Source organism: Alligator sinensis, unplaced genomic scaffold (genome assembly GCF_000455745.1).
Source record: "Alligator sinensis unplaced genomic scaffold, ASM45574v1 scaffold216_1, whole genome shotgun sequence".
NCBI lineage: Eukaryota > Metazoa > Chordata > Crocodylia > Alligatoridae > Alligator > Alligator sinensis.
In genome coordinates this window covers 3,960,588-3,975,985 of record NW_005841868.1, presented here as the reverse complement: position 1 = coordinate 3,975,985, position 15,398 = coordinate 3,960,588, and the positions used below count along the sequence as shown (strand labels likewise).

The following is a 15,398-nucleotide window of genomic DNA, read 5'->3' as shown; positions in this document are numbered from 1 at the left end:
CCCCCGTTCGCCCGCCAGTGGTTCCTTGTTCCCAGCTGCATGGTTGGGACTGCAGGAGCAGCTGGGATGTGGTGCCTGAGCAGGGGTGGGGACGGGACACGGGATGGGACGGGTAGTGGCATATAGAATATAATTTGGTATTGAGATGGCAAACCCCCTTGCTGAAAGGAGTACTTCTGGGGGGCAAGGGGAGGGACTTCTGGTGGTGACCGGGGGTGGGGTACCTGTCAAGGGGCAGGGCTACCCATGTGGCCCTCTGACTTGCCAAAACTCGGTAAGTGGCCCTCCACTCAAAATAATTGTCCACCCCTGCATTACACTTTGGAACCTCTGCACGTGGACTCTACATGGAATTGCAAGCCGAAATCATAACTCAGTGCAGTGCAAACTGATGTGCATAGGACAGTAGAAGGTTTGGGGGGGGGGCAGGGGGGATTGAAGAGCCCAGTTCTTTTGACTTTGTGAAAGCCTGTTCAAGTGTCAGTACTGAAAGAGAATGACATTTCAGAGGGATGACTTTGTTTTTGCTGTATGTTTTGGAGGTGTGGGAGGCTTTCCTTGCAAGGCTTGAATATTGTTTATCTTAATGGGACACACAGAGCAACCTGTACTGAACCATACAGGATTCTGAAAATATTATTGAAAATTAGGGGTGATGAGAATGCACTGATTTACAGTGTTTTAAAGAGCAGAGAATGGAGAACTGCCAGAGAATGGGAGGAACAAACATAAGTTGGATTTCTGATAACGCACACCAGTTTCTCAAAAATCGGAGGTCCTGTCAGCTCTGCAAATGCTTACTTGACTTCTTGTTTTTCAATTCCCTAGCTTAATGCACTGTTTTGCTTTCTACAGCATCCCGAAATCAAAGCAGACCGTTTTTTTGTGTTATACAAACCACCACCTAATATCAGAAACCATGCCCTTGTGGAGGAATTCTTAGAACGAGCAAAATTCATTTCTGATGATCTGGACTGGCTTCTGGCTTTGCCTCACGATAAATTTTGGTGCCAGGTAAATATTACTTTATAAACATTAAAGGAAAACAATCTGATTTGTAAGTGTTTATAAATAACAATGAGATCTTGACATTTCTGATAGTCTCATTCATGCCTCTGTGTGCTAGCTCCCTGAGTAGACTGAATAGAGAGAAGCAGTTGGCTTCCTAACATCTTAATTTGCACTATTGCATCTTTTATAACATGGACATTGTAATATTTTGATAATGGAGTTTAAAACTGCTTGCTTGAAACTGGTGGTTATGTGAGTTCTCTGAGTCCCTTTGACCATGCTGGCTCACTGCTGAATTCAGTTGGGTTACCTACACATCATGTGATGTTTTGCCTCGTTTGCCATTTTTCTTTGTTCCACTGTACTAGGTCATATTTGATGAGACACTTCAGAAATGCCTGGATTCATACCTGTGCTATGTTCCTCGCAAGTTTGATGCACTACTGGATTTCCATCCGGAAGTGAATGACATGCAGAAGCGACTTCATCGGTGTGTCTTCCTCACCTTCCTCAGAATGTCCACTCACAAGGAGTCCAAAGTAAATACCTCTTCTTCTTACAGGGACTTTACACTGCAGCTAAGGAAAATAGAGACACATTCCAGGAAACTTTTTTTCTGTTCATCTCTCCCAAATGCCTTCCTTTTATTTAGCTCCTGTTTCTGTAGTTTTAACAGAGACTTCTGTTAGAACAATGACTGCATGAATCTGCTTTGTAATGGGAAATACTAGTATATTATGAATCGGTTAGCAACGTGGCATTATAAGACAGAGAACCTAAAAACTGTTAATCTTTGCCAACCACACACAAATTTGGAGAGACTATTGGGAGCCCCTCTAGTCTCTTGTTAATTATCACACTCCTGCTAGCTGGCTGCCCTGTCCCCATGCATCTTGTCACATAGCCCATGTTAATATTTGTCACATTGAACTTTCTCCAAGTTTCTGCCTTATTATAAAGCTGCAGTAAATTACAATTTTCTTTGTATCATAATTACAGGGTGTCTTCTACTTTAAATATGCAAGTGCAGCTCCCTTTAACATATATGGAACTTTAACAAGGGCCTTGAGGGCAGGATAGAGTTTTTGCAATTACTGGCTTAAAAGCCTCTTTGTTTTAGTCTGCATTATGTAGCTGTTGAGCTATTGCATTTATTATATCCACTATGTTGGTCACTTTCAATCTGTTTTGGGAAAGAATGTGTGTGGCAGTTGGACGGGCAGGGAGACAACAGGTTAAATGAATTATGTAGCCTGCTTTGGGCATCACTTCTGCACTTCTGTGGAGTTTTTCCTCTCAGGATTGGAGTTGGATTACTCTACATTGGTTGATAAAAGCCTCACAACTCCAGTGACGTACACATATAGTTGGAGCTGGGGTAGCTGCTAGCTCATTATTACACAGTAGCTCAATGGGAATTCTAGAGATGGACCCCAGCAATTCTACCTTCCCATCCTCCCTGTTTCAAATGGGAGAGGATGTGCAGCAAACTTCTACCCTTCGCTATGGCTGGATAATGTTTGTTATCATAAGCAGTTTTTTCTTCCATTAGTCATTCCCTCCAGAATTATTCTGTATTCTTATCCATTTTAGAAGCAATGAAATAATTTTAGCTGTAATATCTTTGTCATCTAGAATTTTAAAAACCACCTCTAGACTAATGTGTTATGATTTGTGGGCATGGAATATGTGTCGTAAATCAAGACTCTTGAGTTCTCTTCCTAGCTCTGTCTCTGAAGGAAGTGATCTTTGGTAAAACAGTTCTCTCTGTGCACTATGGGATGCTTAAAATGCTGATAATGCTTGTCTACTCTCACATGGGACTGGTACCATTTTTGCAGCTCAATTGACATGCTAGAGAAAAGAATAGCACTATTTTTTAAATACTGCAATTCTTGAAGAGTGAAATGTATTATTTTAAGGTTAATATAATTTATCTAATTTTACATCTTAAATATATTTTTAACAGGACCATTTCATCACGCCGTCTGTTTTTGGAGAAATTCTTTATAACAACTTCCTGTTTGACATCCCTAAGATACTGGATCTGTGCGTGCTATTTGGGAAAGGAAATGGTCCCCTACTCCAGAAGATGATTGGTTAGTCAAAGTCAGGAAACAGCTTGTTGCTTAAGGCTTCTGGTGTGTGTCTGTCAGGCATTGGAAGGGGGGTTGCATTTGGAGATACCAACCTCAAAATAAACTTCATAATAAAACAAATCTTTATTTCTAGGCAATATATGGTTTACTTTCTTGTAAACCTCCTTTATTCCTTCGAAAGGGGATGGGAGGGGCTGTTTTTAAAAGGATTATGTTTTTATGGAGTAAAGGAAGATCTACCTGAAGAAATACCAAAAAGCCTTTTCTTGGGGAGACTTGAGGGGCAAATGAGAACAATTTGCCATCAATATGGGTCGTCTTCTTCCTTTAGTTAGGAGCTAGACAACACAATCATGTTAAATCTGTGAATTCAGAAACTTGAAATTGGCAAAAAAGAGACTGATTTGTATATAGTGCCTCCAAAGTATTTTACACACACTGTTCATTATAGGATTTATTGTATCTGTGTAAGCAAATACTGCAGCAATTGCAATACCTCAGCCGCAAACACATGACCCTATATAACAATAAGAGGAAAGGGCACAACGGTCTGGACCTTGTAGTTTTTTTTTCTGTTCTTTTCAAAACACCTGATTATCTTCAAGTTTCACCTGTGCAGGGTTGGGGGAAAGGGTAGAATACATGGTCTTGAAATTTAAATGAGAGAGAGAACCCTTCATCCAAAATTCTAACACAGCCTACCCAACATTTGAATAATACATCTTTTTTTCCTTTCTTTGTGAGAACTATTCTTATCAAGTTTCCAACTCAGCTAGAACAGGAAGTACCAGAAACCTTGTGACACAGCCTGTTCATGCAAAAGCCATATTTCCAGACCAAAGAAACTTAGATACATTCTTAACTTTTAAATGCTGATTTCTTTGTCCTCTTTCAAGATCCTTCAGTATAAGGTTGCTCATCAAAGTCCCAAGTATGGGATAAAGAAAACATTTGTCATTCAGATAAAAGATTAAACTATGTGGATGTTAAAAAAGTTGCCTAAGACCTAGATGGGGAAAACCTTGTCTAAATTGCACCTTCACTTACTGCGATCATGTGTTCAGAAGCACTAATTGTTCATGCATGTGTCCAGTGACTTATTTACCTGGCTATTTGTGTATGCAGTCGTGTAACTACATGAACAATTTTGATAGTAAATATACAACAAATATTGTGCTTTTTTTTTTTATTGTGGGAAATAAAATCCTCCTCTGAAACCTCTCTCTCAACTTCCACTCATCTTCATAAACTCTTCCAAATCTCATGAAAGAGCCTTGTTAATTTACAAGGCCCAAAGAGTAATTCACAGAAAAATAATGTAGTCTTTCAACTGCTTGGTCAAAATGTGTAGCATTCTGTTGTTCCATTGAGTGTGTGGTAAAGATAATGATTTCTGAGTAATATAAAACTAAAAATTATTATGGCCTCATTGCATTTAAAAAAAATGTTTGAAAGACTGTTCACTGGTGTACACTGAACTATTTGTTGTCTGCAATTAAAAATCAACTACAACTGTCAAAAAAAAAAAATCCCTAGAAGTATTTAGTGATATTATTGATTCAACTAGCAGGGCTTGAATCATCTAGCATTTCAGCGTTGTGAAATAATGCACATATTCTTGTTATTCATATTCTCCAGTTATGCTAATATTTTAAAAGGTACCTAGATGGTACTGGAGCAGGTACTGTGCATGTGTTACAGATGAATATTTCTACCCCTAAGCGGTTTGAGGTTTTATTTTATGGAGAGGTACTGTAGGAAGCAGAAGTGTTTTGCTTCATATGATGCTGTTTGCTGGGCTGGAGGTTTAAATCTATTTGAAATGGATTTTTTTTCTTTTTCTCATTTCAGAAAATATCTTCACTCAGCAACCAAGTTACTACAGTGACTTGAATGAAACAGTCCCCACAATCCTCCAGGTACTGCTTTACTTTTGAGAACCCTAGGAGATGCTGTGAATCAGCCCTCTGTGTGGACAAGATGATTGAAAGCAGGCAGAATTGTTTGTGTTGCTAGTTACTTTCTTCCATGAATTAAAACAGTGGGCTAGATGGCTTTTGAACCTTTATCTGCAACTTTACTTACTACCAGGAGCAGATCCAGAGGAGGAACAGTGGTATGATTACACCCCCTTTTTGGACTGGACCACACTGTGAGAGGAGTACCTGCAGATATTAAGCCCCCAAAGCAGGTAGAAATCCCATCCCCTTCACCTTCATGTCAGAGGCATGTTCCCTCCTCCCTCAACCCCCCACTATTCCCCTGTCTACTGCTTTCCTTGCTGTCCCAGGGATGAGGGAAACTCCAAAGCTATTCCTGCCCAGTCCAGCTAGGCTACATGGAAGCTGGGCTTAGCTGGGAACAGCAGGAGCATGGGTTCCCCTCTCTGCCTAGTTCCTCTGGGGAGCAGGTGTGGGGAGGGGGACACCCCCCCCCTTATTGCTGCTGTTGCTACCCCCAGCTAAGCATGGCCCCCCCCATGCAGCCTGGCTGAAAGGAGCAAAAATAGCTTTGGAGCTTCCCCTGCCCTGTACCGCCTAGGCAGTGGGGAAAAGAAGCAGCAGCAGGTAGGGAGAGGGGACATGCCTCTGAGTGCAGAGGGGAAGGGAAGTTGGGTTTTTACCTGCCTTGGGGACTTAAAAAGTCCCCAGAAGTTCTGATAGTGCCATCTGCCCATGCTGATGTGGGGAGGGGTGCAGCCACTCCTGCAGTGCTGATTGCTGCTCCTGCACCCCACTTTGTGAAATCCTGGGTCTGCCCCTGTTCACAACTAACCTCCCATTACATCCCACCTACCTGAAATTTGTTCTTGCTTTCAAGTTTAGGGACCCTTTTTGCTAGATAGATACTTGTGATTTGAATTATTTCCTGCTCCTCTCCAAAATATTGAGACAAAGACAGATATCACAGTAATTACACAGAGTAGGTTCTCGGGAGAAAATGAAAATACTGAGACAGCCAGTCTATTTAAACTGCTGCTATTAAGATGCTAATAGGTAAGTCTAGCATTCTAAACTTCCATTTCCCTGAGCATGTAGCATATACCCAAGCTCACTGACTGAGCAGTTCTCACATTTGAGCTGATCATGAATCAAGATGCCTTGGCATCATTGTGACTAAACTCATGTTTTAGTCCTCAGACAAAAACATTCAAGTCATTTTGCCCCTAAGCATCTGAGTTCATCTCTCTTCTTTTTGATAGTACTTGGTTTTTTTCCATCTCCATCATATTTCGGGGTGTGTAAAACTCAGCTGAGCAGTCTCATGAGGGATGGCATCATGTTTACAAGTGTTTTAAAAAGTAAGATTATCCCTTCAAAACAGTTACTGGGAAGGAAGTGAAGAATTCGCTCACTTTTAAATGGTGTATGTCCTGAAACAGTTGGTTATTCTCTACTTCAGAACTCTCTTTTATATACTGAGTATTAGATGTTAAGTGTTCCAGAGAAAGCATCGCTATTTTGCAAGTACATATGCAAGTTCAAGGAAAAACATGATGATTATAAAGAATAGCAGTACAAATCTGAGTATTCAACTTCAAAAATGCCTTTTGCTGCCCACTCAGAGTTCAGAGTGGATGGAGGAAGGGAGTTGGCAGATCTCCAAAGATGCAAATGTAATAAAGTTGTTTCTTAAGTTCTAGGGTAAAAGAAAGATTTATGTAAATTTGTCCTTTGTCTAGTGTTACACAGCTATCCCTTGGGTGGAAATAGTCACATATCTTGTCAGTTGAACTGAATAATAAAAAAAAAAAAGTGCACACTGACAAATTAAAGCAATCCACGTGAATTCCCTTGTCTGATATGATAATGTTCTGGGGGGCGTTTGGCCCTAGGTGTTCGACAACGTTCTGCAAAAATGTGGCTTGCAATGTGAAGGTACCTCAGCTGAACCCCAGAAACTGGAAGAAAGAGTCAAAGTGACTCCTGCTGACTTGCCTCTCCAGGTAGGAAAATTGCTATATGCTTGAATCGGCCTCAAAGTATTAAGCTTGTGGTAGAGTCTTATTTTTCCCAGATACTTAGATCCCATTCAGTATGCTGTTCCCAGTAATAGTTTCATTGCCCTGATGTGACTTGATGTGGCTCTTCTGCTTTGTGAGCATGTATTGTTTGTTCATAGATAACCAGGCTATATGTATTTTCTGTTTCTTTTCCAAGAGATAGGGAAAGGAAGAGAGAGAGGTTCCCCCACTCCACTCCCATATAAGCAGTGTACAAAAGCACTTTACAAAATAAAACACTGTTTGTATAACAGCAATGCACTTAAGTGCCAAGCAGGAAAGGACCATGTTCTTCTAGGTGCTGTACAATGTACACTGATTTCTACAATCAAATAGCAATACCAAGGTACCTTGACTTATATGCAAATCATATGCAGCAGAGGTGTCAGACATATGGCCCATGGGGCTTTTAGAGGAACTGGGAATTGGAGGGCAGGGCAAATGACAGTAGCATTAATCCCCATGGTTCCCAGACACTGCTTAACCTGCTGCTGCCACTGCCAGATCTGAATCCAGTGCCTGAGGATCCCCATAGTCTGGATCTGACCCATCCAGATTCCTGATATATAGTAGTTTTACCCACCACTGAAATGGACTGTTTAGTTATTGAACTTCATGCTCTAATGTTATGCAACAGTTCAGGTTAGGAGGGGAAGAATACTATATCTAGTTGTAGAGAGAAGCTTGAGGAGTTCCCAAGATGGAGCTAGGGTAGGACTGCCCTAACTTAATAGACATGCCTTGCAAGCATATATGCAAGCATAATTCATCAGAACTGTATTGGTGTCCTCTGAAGAACCAGTCCTCTTGTACTGATGCTGTCTTCAATCATGTAAGACACCTCATGAAAATGTTATAGGCCTGCTGGAACTTGAGACCTGAGCCCAGACCTTCTTCCCATCCTGACTAGAGGTGGATATATCACAATATTTTCAGAATACCGTATTTCCCTAAATGCAAGATAACCCCAAATTTAAGACAGCCTCCCAATAATTAGATTCTGTATGTGGAAAATTAAATTTGTTAAAATTTTCCATGTATAGAATCTAATTATTGGAGAATCATCTTAAATTCATCTCCACCACTGCAGCGGCGAAAGCAGTGGTAGGTGGCAGGTGATAGGGGGTAGGTGGTGTTGGCAGGGAGGGGGGAGGCAACTTGCCCCTGCCTCCCTGCAGTCTTGGCCTCATCCCACACCCATACACACACTATTGCTGTGGTGCCAGTATGCTCCATCCATGCTGCTACAGGGCTAGGCTGGGGCCATGTTCTGTGCCCCAGGCTGGGCTGGGGACAGAGCTTGCTGGAGCAAGATAAGCCAGAGGGAGGCATGGGGGAGGGACTGGTGGGGAGTGGGGGGCAGAGGCAGGAGGTGGGAGTGTGGAGGGTAGGCAGTAGCTCTGGTCTGGAGCCCAACCCCAGGTTGGGGCCAGAACTACCCACTGCCTCATACTTGATTCCAAGACGAGGGGTTCCCCACCCCCATTTTAAAAGGGGGGTGGGAGGGATCAGGCCAGGGACCTCGTCTTGGAGTTGAGTAAATAAAGGACATAAGGCTGTTTGGACAACTGTGTGGGGCTTTTTTCTTCCCTATGGGTAATTGTTCTTTCTCCTCTAGGAGTTGAAGGATATTGTGCTGTTCTTGTGTGACACCTGCATCTCCCTCTGGGCATTTCTTGATGTCTTTCCACTTGCTTGCCAAACCTTTCAAAAACATGACTTCTGTTACAGGTATATCTGTAGTTTCTGACAGAGCTTGATTTAGTGATCTATAAATGCTTGGGTGCTGCTTGGCCCTTTCCCTCTACTTTTATCATGAAAGGACTAGGCAGTTACTATTTGAATAAAAGCTGCTTGGTTTAGTCTGGCAGATGTAGTGCTGGATAAGAGGGAACTCTGGAGGAGGGTGGGGGGTGACAGTTTGCCTGTAAAAGGATAGCCCTTAAATGTCAGGGACAGAAACCAGCCAGCCCTATAATACATACCCAGCTGGGATGTCGCCAGGTGTAACTAAAAAGGGCTGAAAGAGTAGCAATAGGGAGCTACATGATATAGACAGGTTCTGGCAATAGTCCCTGAAGCAGGGATGGGCAATTATTTCGGGCGGAGGGCCGCTTACTGAGTTTTGGCAAGCCATCGAGGGCCGCATGCCAGGCAGCCAGGGGCAGATAAATATTAATTTTCTAAATTTTTTAGGGGCCCTGTGGGCCAGATAGAATGGCCTGGTGGGCCACATTTTGCCCACCCCTGCCCTGTAGCAAGGGTATTGGAGAGCCTCTTGGAAAATGGTCTGTTGGGGCTGAGAGGAATTGCTTTGTTTGCTTATTTGTTTATATCTTGTCCTATTGAAAAGACTCAGAGAACCACCCAAGTTTTCTTTTGAGGCACAACTGTATTTTTTATCATAAACTTTTGGGAATGGCAGAGAGTTGTTCAGGTGCTGGGACTACAGGCTGGCAGCCTTGTACGTGGGCAGGCATCTATTAAAGAGTGCTTTGACATTATGCAGGGTGCAGCCCAGTTTCCAAAAGATGGCCCAGATTGCAGGTGCTTCAACATTGCAACAATGATCTGTAGAGACCCGAGGTCTTAGCATGGATGGGTCCATCTTGATCTGGGTGTTCTGGCCCGTGTAGTTAGTTGTAACCAACGCCTTTTAGAGAGAGGCATCTTTCCACATCCCTTTTCCCCCAAAGCCATTAGCCTTCAGGGAGAGAAACCCAGCAAAATTCCTGAGGCTTGTAGATGCTTTCCACACTACACAAGCTACCTTTTTATACTCTAGCTTGGGGAAAATGGACATCTGACTCCATATCACATGCATTGGTTGGTGAGCCAGAACTCCCTGCCCAGTGATACTGTTTCTAGAAAAAAGAGATTCAGGTTCTTTGTCCCATTTCCTCCCCCGCCTTCAGTTTGCTTGGCAGAGCATTCAAAAGCTCACTTCTCTGATAGGATATTAAGAGATTTCTATCTAACTATATCTGTAGTCATTTTCGACTGTGTGCCAGTATTATTTTTCAGGCTGAGAAGCTCTTCCCCATTTCCTAATGTTTACTACATGCAGGTACTTGTAAAGAATGATCACGTTCCCCCTCAATCTTCCTTTTGCTTAACTAAACAAGCTAAGCTCCTTTAATCTGCTTTCATAAGAAAAGGTCTCCACCCAGTAGGGTTAGTGGCCCTTCTTTGAACTTCTTCCAGTTTAAGTTAATATTTCTTGAATATTGGTGACCAAAACAGCACACACCTTTCTAAATGGAATCTTCCCATTGCCTTACAGTGGGGATGGTCAACCTGCAGTACAAATGGCATGGACATGCTCTTTGTATGGCTTGCAGCAAATGTGGGGCAGGGAGGGGGAGAGGACAGGTGGTACAGTGGCAGAACGGGCGGCGAGTAGGAACCAGAGCGGCAGATCTAGCAGGGAGTACAGGGCAGGAATCAGAAAGCAGAGCTGCAGATCAGGCAGGAGAAGGGGATAGGAATGGCATCTTGCAAAAAGGTTGGCCCCTGCCACCTTGTATGATGTTATTAATACTTGCTTGTCTCTTTAGCACAGACTCCACCAACCCCACCTAGGATTACATTGGCCTTTTAAAAAATGGTCAGACTGGCAGCTCATGATCATTGTATGATCAGCTCATATTCCCAGGTGCCTTTGTTCTTCATATGTTTTTAGTCTATGTGCTTCTGCATATTGGTCCTTAAGTGCATGACTTTGCACTTAACATTGTTAAATTGAATTCCATTTCTACTGGAATTGTCTGTGAAGACAAGTGTAGCTACATCTTCAGGTGTTTTGTCTTTAAGGTATGACAGTTATATACAGGCTATTTGGAACTTGTAATGTAGTACTAGAACAAACCAACTTGCATTATTCCCTCTCCCAGATGAAACTGAGCCTCTCTTGCTGGAAATCTGACACCACCAACTATATGTTTACCTTTAGCACATCTGGATAGCAGAAATAGTAATTGCCTTATGTAAATAAATTCTCTTTCTCTACCTCCTCTGATTACTTGGAGTATAGGAAAGAGAAGATTTTTACAGAAACAAGCCTGCATTCAACTCAGTAACTCAATGTGATCATGGTCTGCAGATTTTTGCTTGGGATGCTCTGTAGTGGTGCAGATTGTTTGCTGCCTCAATACCAGGTTGCTCTGAAGGCATCTCATTTGTCTGCAGCATAAGTGCTAACCCTGATCCTTAGGGAGGTTCTCTCTCCCTTCCACTCATCTATTTATTACATTTCTGGAAATGAGCTATAATGAAACGGGGGCATTTGGAACTGATAGGGATGAGTGATTACAGAATCAGACCAGAGGAATTAAAACTGAGAATCCTGTTTGCTCTGAGATTTGTCTTCAGCAAAGTGTTTTATGACCTGTTTTTTGCAGATTGGCATCATTCTATGAACTGATAATTCCTGAGCTGGAATCTGCAATTAGGAAGAGGAGATGTGAAGATAACAGGTAAAAGGTGACAGAGAAAACTTCCCTGTCATTTTCAATGAAAATTCCCCTGGGTGGATTAGAAACGCACTCCACCCTTCCCTACCTACTTCAGTCTCTCTCTACCTTCCTTGTCATCTTCAAAGAGCCTTTTTTCTAGTTTCAGTAGAAACTTTTATCACTGAGGAATTTTTAATGAAATCTTTCACTACTTTCTAAGGAGAAAGTCTGTGTAGTATAGTGTCCAAAGAGAGATGCAGCGATACAGCACAAATATTTAAAAAAAAAAACCCAAGCAAACCCAAAAAACCATTAGCACTTCCATTCCTAGGTTCGCCACATTACATTTGAAAACAAAGTTCATGTCTGTACTATTTGTCCAGCTAATGTGTGGGGGGCGGGGTGCAGCATTTCAGAAGTGTTCTAGAATAATCTTCCGTAGAATATGCATTAAAAAATAAATGGGAAGTGGTTTTGTCTGTTCCTTACAGCAGAGATGAACCATAAAAATGGGTCACCTAACAGCTTCTCCTCTAGAATAGACAAGGTCAGCATCTTGAAAATAGGATGGTTTGTATTGATAATATTCTCTTGCTCTCTCTAGTTTACTGACTGACTTGTGGAGACGACTGTCTCATTCCAGGAAGAAGGTGGTGGAGGTTTTCCATATCCTCACTAACCAAATATGTCTCCAGCCCATCTTAGAAAGCAGGTACTGACTCTTTATTTATATAGTAAGACTGAGACCTACTGCTGTGGTGGTATGTACAGAACAATATCTTACCTGCTCACCTTAGGGAAAATACTGGTAAAATATTATGTTTTGTCACTTACATTTGCCCAAAGACCTGAATTGGGACCAAAACCCAGTTGTGCTGGGTTCTGGAGAAGCGTGAAATCCTCTCTGATCCAAAATGCTTACAAAGTGGGTTTTGTTTTGACCCCCATTAAGAGTGGGACAAAGTCATGGCCCAGTGGATGTGATAATGTTGGTTATGGAATACACTGTAACTTCAAACCCAACATTTGGACACCATGGCAAGGAGCAGCTTAGCACCATCTAAATACATGAAAAGCCATGTAGTGTTTTGGCTCATTGGAAAGGAGGTTTCTAAATATAGATATGGAAGCTTTAAGCTCAGTTTTAGTTTCTATTTTCACCAGATAGAAAATTTTAACAGGAATTTTAGGAGTGGCAAGTATAATTATCCCTATTTTATAAGTGGGGAAACTAAAGCACAAAGAAATGACGCAACTGACTTCAAATCCATACATTTGGGTAATGGTATGGCCAGAACTCAACTCAAAGGCATTTGCCCTATTTACTGAACCATGCTGCTTCTACATTCATTCATTGGATTCATGCAGTAAATGTAGACCATTTGCATCCGGACCAAGCGTGTTATTATGGCCCTGCTGGTACTCAAATGTTGCCCTCTAGTTGTCATCAGTAAAAGTTGTCCAAGCACAGGAAGAATGGGCTAGGGTGATAGCTTTTTACCTGGATTCAGGTTCCCTGATCCACCACACACTTCCTTTGTGATTTTGAGCACATCACTTGGGACTAGATCCTGTTCTGCCTCTGAGATATCTAGGAGGCTTTTAGACATTTAAGTCATTTAAAGGTAATCCTATTCCATCCTGTGCAGCAGTCAAAAATCTGTTGCAACATATAGGTTCCATACACATCTGTCTTGCCATGGAAAGATCCTGTCAAGAGAAAGATTAGGAGGCAGGTTTACCCCACGTCTGCTAAATCGCTTAGTGATTAGGTTAGGGCATTTGCATAGAAAGTAGGAAACCCTGGTTTTAAGCCTTCTTCTGCCAGAGGGGGTTTGCACTAACATCTCCCACTTCCCAGCAAAGTGTCCTATCCACTGGACTATGGATTAGTTGGGCCTGAGGGCATCTTCCAGAACTCCAGCTGAACCTGGGCCACTAAAATAAGAGTTGTTTGAGGGCAGAAGGATAGCATGTAAAATTAAGCCTAACACTCTAGTCCAGTGAAGTGGACACCTTCCTGGGAGAGGAGGGTAGTCTTGGGTTCTGGCCCCTGCTCCCAATAGTGTTAATGAATTTTACATTAAATAGTCCTCCTCCTCTTCCTTGCTGCTCTTTGTTAGTTACACAGGCTACACAGAGTTGGAATAGATTGAGAGCTTAACCTCTCTGTCTCAATTCTTCATCTGTAAAATAATAGCACTGTTATACTTTGTGTGGGTGTTATAAGTATAAATGTGTTAGGTTGGGAGGCACTTGAATTGTACAGTAATACGGAACATCGTCGTAGTTCATGGACAACAAGAGCAGCCAAAGGTAGTCTGAAATAACCAGAAGCTTTTCATTCCCAGGTTGGCAGGAGCTATGGTTATTGTGGCAGTGACATGCTCGACTTCTAGAGAAATAGCTATTTTTGTAGTAATCCACTGGCCAGGAGTACTTTGATTTGTGAAGTGGAGGTTCTTGGCCTTCACATCTGTTTGGCTTCTGTAGCGATGCTCAAGGCAGCAGGAGCAAGGGGAATTTGAGAATCTATAGGAAAGAGGGCTCGAGAGTGAGAACTCATTTGGCACATATGCCCACGTAAAAGGGGTGAAAGAGACCACCCATCAGCTGAGAGAGTCTATGTAGTGTCATATGGAAGATCGGTCTTGCAAAATTTGATTAAAAAAAACACAGAACAGCTGCTTTCACCCCCCCTCTGCTGTGACTTCTCTTTGGACTTCTTACAGTGTGAATTGTGGTTTTCAAGCCTCTTGGAACTCTCACTTTCCTAACTGTGTCCCAAAGGTGAAATGATTCAGTTTGCTGAAGTGTTCAAAACACTTGAGAAAAGCTTTGATAAGTTTCACTTTTTGTAGCTTTTTAAAATGTGAAATCTCAGTGGTGCCAGTGGAATCAAATGTGTTGGAGAAATGGGATTTTGCCACAGACTTGACAGGTGGACAAAAAGATTCAGGAGGAGAAATGTTCATCTCAGAATTTAAGTTTTTACTATTGTGGCATTGTCTTTTACAGTTGTGAGACTATTCAGCCCTTTATTGAAGACTTTCTACAGATCTTCACCTCAGTGCTTCAAGAGAGGAGGTGAGTCCAGTGGAATGGGGTCCAAAGGAGGAAGAGACTTTCTGTATGCTTCCATTCCTTGCACCAGAATTGCTCAGGCATCCCCATACAAGGCATTCCAGTGCACTGGGGAGTGGGAAATCTTTCAGTTTGGTTGAAAAAAATTCTTGTGAGAGAGGCTTTGGCTGTATAACGAGCTTGACTGATGCTAAGGAGGTTGCTGGAAATGGTTAGGTCTTGAGTCTCATTGGCATCTCTGCCTCTAGGCTCTCAAAGTTGTACAAGCATATTTAGTGAATTAAGTATGACAGCTCTCTTTCCAGGTTGTCTGCTTGGGTGCTCATGGGGAAACTCAACCACAAGGAGGTTAAGCAACACATCCAGAGACACGCAATGAATCACTCGTAGAGCTGGAAATTGAATCCATATCTCCTGACTCTACCCTTTCTCTAGCTGCGTGCTTTAAGCATTAAACCATACTTGTTCTCTAGCAGAGTTAGAGGTTCAAATCATCATGCTGAATGTTATAAGTGGCTGCTGTGTTGAAGGGTACTGAGGGATGATTTGATGAAACAACAGGCATGGTGACACATGCTGGAGTTCATTACTGTGAGAGGAAATGTCTGCATGGGACTGAGGTTCAGGACTCAGTGATGAGGAAGTTACAGCTGTGCTGTGGGGCATAACAGCATGACATTCCAGCAGTTAATTCCCTCCCAAGATTGACTAGTGAACTTGCTTTTGGGTTTTCAGGTTTCTCCGTGA

The 15,398-nt window shown here is 42.2% G+C and overlaps 1 protein-coding gene across 1 annotated transcript in view; it reads left to right on the top strand.

Annotated features, from left to right (window-relative positions):
- ASCC2 (activating signal cointegrator 1 complex subunit 2) overlaps positions 1-15,398 on the top strand; it is a 34,743-nt gene that overhangs the window by 2,671 nt on the left and 16,674 nt on the right. The window contains exons 3-12 of the mRNA XM_014526111.1: positions 856-1,014; positions 1,380-1,550; positions 2,981-3,110; positions 4,962-5,029; positions 6,946-7,056; positions 8,732-8,844; positions 11,514-11,588; positions 12,172-12,279; positions 14,586-14,654; positions 15,387-15,394. Of these exons, the coding sequence (XP_014381597.1) occupies positions 856-1,014; positions 1,380-1,550; positions 2,981-3,110; positions 4,962-5,029; positions 6,946-7,056; positions 8,732-8,844; positions 11,514-11,588; positions 12,172-12,279; positions 14,586-14,654; positions 15,387-15,394 (1,012 nt within the window). The remainder of the gene's footprint in view (positions 1-855; positions 1,015-1,379; positions 1,551-2,980; positions 3,111-4,961; positions 5,030-6,945; positions 7,057-8,731; positions 8,845-11,513; positions 11,589-12,171; positions 12,280-14,585; positions 14,655-15,386; positions 15,395-15,398) is intronic.